Here is a 4,322-nt window from a genome sequence, read left to right on the forward strand (position 1 = left end):
GTTTGACCTCTTTGTTCGAGGGGGGAGGAAAACCTTTGAGTGAGCGAGGGGGATTTCCCATCATAAACCAAATACAAATGCACATGAATGTGTTAAAGTAAAAGGCCAAGTCCCGGCGGCGAATGAAATGAAATGGAAAGGAATGCTCAAAGAAAGTCAGAGAGGAAAAAAGAAATATATATATAACAAGAAAGGAAGCTACCTTCGGCCAGCCGAAGCTTATATACCCTTGCAGATAAAGTAATGCTCACTCGGTGCTGTTCCAGGGATTCCAGATTCAGCGTTTCTATTTTTGAATTTTGTTTTTAAAGAGTCAAGAATTAAAACGCCTACTTCCTACAAAGTAACAATGAATTTTCTTATATATCTCTGAATATTCCTATGGGAGCCTTAAGATATAGTGGTCCGATTCGACTCGCTCCGACATATGTACTACCTGCTATAGAAAGAAGACTTTCGGGAAAGTTTCATCGCGATATCTTTAAAACTGAGAGACTAGTTCGCATAGAAACGGACAGACGGACCGACGGACAGACGGACAGACGGACATGGCTAGATCGACTCGTCTAGTGATGCTGATCAAGAATATATATACTTTATGTGGTCGGAAACGTCTCCTTCACTGCGTTGCAAACATCTGATTGAAATTATAATACCCTCTACAAGGGTATAAAAATATATGTATGCATGAAAAGGCGAGCGTATTATTTATGAGTTTGCGGCAAGTGGCGGTCAGAGATTTTTATTCCGTTTCCTTGGCTGTCCTTTTGAGTAGAAAAAGTCGTTGGGCCAAGTTTTATGGAGTCCTTTAATGCCCTTTAAGGTATTAAATATTTTTATAACTCAGTAGTTTGACATTTCAATTTAGTTTCCATTTTGATTAAAATCTAAAATTACATAATAAAGGGCACTTCATCATTTAGTATACTTTAGCTTGAATAAAAAGTGTATTTCGCTTTTGTGATTTAAGATAAAATGGAATGTACTACTTTGATTAAATTAAATTTTAATTAAATTATGTTTTAAAACATTCTAAAATATTTATAGCTATTTTTATTAGCCTGTCTATCATTAGTTAATATATTTTTATTAGTGCCTGCTTTTAGTTTGCCCTAATTAATATTTAATTAGTTTGAAATGAGCTTTTCAAATATTCCCAACGACCCACTTCTGAGAGTGTGCCACATTCCTTTTTGAGACCATTACACTCGAATTTTGCAGCCGCTAAAAGCTTAGGCCCATTTCGTGTCTCTTTAATTGGTGTAGAGCATAATTAATTAACCTTTGTCGAGGTGACCAAAAGCAACAATGCCCCGAAAAGGGCAAAAGGCAAAGGAAGGCCCTGTGGCAGAGAATTAATGTGATTACATTTCTCTCGTTTGCTTTTAGCACACTTTTCTATTGTTGTGTCATTTTAAATATTTAAAACTAAGCAACATGGCCCGGGCGAACGGAAACCTTAACAAGCTTGAGAGGTGGCCCAAGTCCAAAAAGATATATGTATATACATTCGAATCCATACATATCTGTGTAAAATGGTTGCAGTTGTCGCCAAGAGGCGTTTGCTGACTGTGCAAATTGTGAGTTTCATTGATTTTCAGCTTCACACTTGGCTCGCAACGCTTTTCGGTACGAAGAATATCCTTGGCATCCTGACGGCATGCCATGGTTGCATTTTTAATGCGCATTGCAGTGACCGGGCCGAGCAAATATTTAATAAAATTTTTAAATTGCGCATACGCCGCTGGTGACGGAGGTCAAGGCACCTCCAACTGGGTGACTTTTCTCTGCTCAACTTCGCGAATGCACTTCTATATAGAATTCCCTTGTAAAAATTTAAAAGCGCCTTATTTTGATTATTATAATTTATTATTTAAATAATTGTAATATAATAAACTGTCATATTAATTGTTGCAATATTAAAAGGACTGTGTTTGTATATATAAAGGATTACGTTATTTTGTATGGTGAGCATTTTATATTTTAGCAAAGCAAATTTTAATGTAAAACCTTCTGCAATTAACAGTATTTCCTGTTAAATATTTATTTATTTCTATTCTCATATCCCGGAATCTTTCCTCGGAAAGTTTTTCCTGTGGCCGAGCGTGAGCGCAGCCAATTGTTAAGGGGTCGCATTGTGAAATAGTAGACGAACTCGATGGCACTGAGGATGCTGGCCCCCAGGAAAAGTCCCAGCATTCCGCCCATGGAGACCACGACATCCAGACGCGTACGAATAGCCTGTCGTCGGTACCGATCTGTCGGCAGGAAGGGCATGTCTAGTGTGGCGTTGAAGTACTTGTTTCCAGTGCGAGTTCTATTGAAAAAAATTAATTTCAAAAGCTTAGAAATCTTGTTTAAATTTAGAAAGTTCTACAAGAAATTCAAACGAAAAAGTGAAAATAAAAGTTGAAGGATTTGTTTAAAACTAAAGAACATATTTACGCACATTATGGTGGATTCGTATATTGAAGATATATCGCCATCATTGCAAGACGGCAGGCAACCGCAACTTTCGTTGTTTTTCTTGTTGTTGCTCAATAATACCCTGGCATCCGGCTTGATCGCACCGTTGTCCCCCAAACAGAAATAGCCCTTGAGATCACAGTCCGGATAGCGTGGATCGGCATTTGGATTGTACATGATTGCCGTGCAGTTGCACAGCTTCATCTGCATCTCCCGAATGCATTCCGTGATGCAGACGCTGAAGCTATAGGCTTTGTATAGGCTAGTTTTGGGGTTTTCATCGGGGAAGAGGCAGTTGCGAATCTTGGAGTCGACCTCCCTGACATCCGGATCGTTTTCCATGACCACCTGGTTGAATTGCATATACTTTCCCAGTCCCGGAGTTATGGCTACAAGTCCGGGCGGAGAGAAGGCCGTGTGCGGGATGTCCTCCGCATTTATCACGAACACTTGAATTTCCATATTTGTGACCACATTTATGACGGCCTTCTGATCGGCGGGATCCAGTACGTTGGGTAGCCAGTGCTTCGAGCCAGGCTCATTGTTTAGAAGCGAATTGAGCATGAAGCAGCGGCCAAAGGGGGTAAGTAGGGGGCGAAAATACTGGCAACAGTCGAACTTCTCTCCGGATAACTTGCACTCGACGAACAAGTCCGAGCAGTTGGCTCCATACTGATAAGATTAGTATAATTGATGTTAGAAACAACTATGGGAACACACGTAACGCTAAAATTTTAAAGTTTACCTACAAAGGTGTCTGAAAGTATTTTAACTTCCTAATAAATATGTTTTCTTATTTCACTGAATACTTTTGGACACCCTTATAATTGATTTTTGCTGCAATCTCATTGATTTCGGTGTTCTAAATGTTACAAAATTGCAAACTACTCACATTGTTGAGTATTTGGCGATAACCATCTGAAGGACATTTTGCACACGCTTCTGGGCAATTCGTCTCGATTGACTCACATTTGGTCTTCATATTGTCCTCCGTGAGTGATACAGGAAATAAAATGCACGCAATGACGGATTCTACTTCGAAGGGATATCCGCCGGCGTCATCAAAGCCCAAACTGAAAAGAAAATGTAATGACTTATCAAAGCAGTTTACAAAATAAAATTTGTTTCCGGTAAAGTTGAGCTCCCTAAATAAAGGGCACTTCAAATTTTTTTCGGTTTCGGGCCTATTTTATTTTTAAAGAACTCCACTTTACCTGCGTTTACCATTTTGACTATTTTATTTTGTTAACTGGTGCTATTAGATTTTGAGACCGTTAACCGTACCTCTCTACATATTGCTCCATTGTTTGAAATAATTTAGCCTTATGGGCGACTTCGCAGACGCTGATAGAGGGAAATCGCCATTTGGAAAACGGCGGCTGACTCTCGTACACAATGCTGACGGCTCTTGAAGGAAAAATTCGCTGATAAGCCATGATCAAATGGTAGCAGCCCAGTGTTGAAACGATCACACAAATCATCCAAAATATGCGCTCCGAAAAATGTAACCTACAGGGAAGTAGTTAGTTTTGGTTTGAGCCTTCTTGAAAACCCACCTGGAATTTGCCATGTAGGCGAATCCGGCCAGTGAGCAATTGGAACAGTAATCCTTCAAGTGGGCTACAAAGCCGTTGCTTCTGTTTTCGTTTCTTATAGTCATATCAGCTCCCCGGAGAAGTAATTTAAGCCGTTATCTAAACTCTTGGCTTCCGTTGCGAACTGACTAGGTCAAATAAATTGGTTGACTAATCGAGTAAATTTTTTTGTAGTGCGATTTTAAGTGGATGAGACTACAGTAAGAGAAAACAAATTAACAAATGTTTAATACTTACACTTCTACAATTTTCAAATACACT

At 39.3% G+C, this 4,322-nt stretch overlaps 1 protein-coding gene across 1 annotated transcript; it reads right to left on the reverse strand.

Annotated features, from left to right (window-relative positions):
• Positions 1-2,008: 2,008 nt before the first annotated feature.
• LOC108064599 (pickpocket protein 19-like) lies at positions 2,009-4,322 on the reverse strand. Its single transcript, XM_017152184.3, has 6 exons — positions 4,299-4,322; positions 4,023-4,211; positions 3,751-3,975; positions 3,359-3,539; positions 2,450-3,138; positions 2,009-2,317 (listed from the first exon to the last, which is right to left on the reverse strand). Exons 2-6 carry the CDS (start codon positions 4,124-4,126, stop codon positions 2,044-2,046), a joined length of 1,473 nt encoding a protein of 490 aa, XP_017007673.3. The 5' UTR covers positions 4,127-4,211; positions 4,299-4,322; the 3' UTR covers positions 2,009-2,043.

The sequence above is a fragment of the Drosophila takahashii genome, chromosome 3R (genome assembly GCF_030179915.1).
Source record: "Drosophila takahashii strain IR98-3 E-12201 chromosome 3R, DtakHiC1v2, whole genome shotgun sequence".
NCBI classification, from domain to species: domain Eukaryota; kingdom Metazoa; phylum Arthropoda; class Insecta; order Diptera; family Drosophilidae; genus Drosophila; species Drosophila takahashii.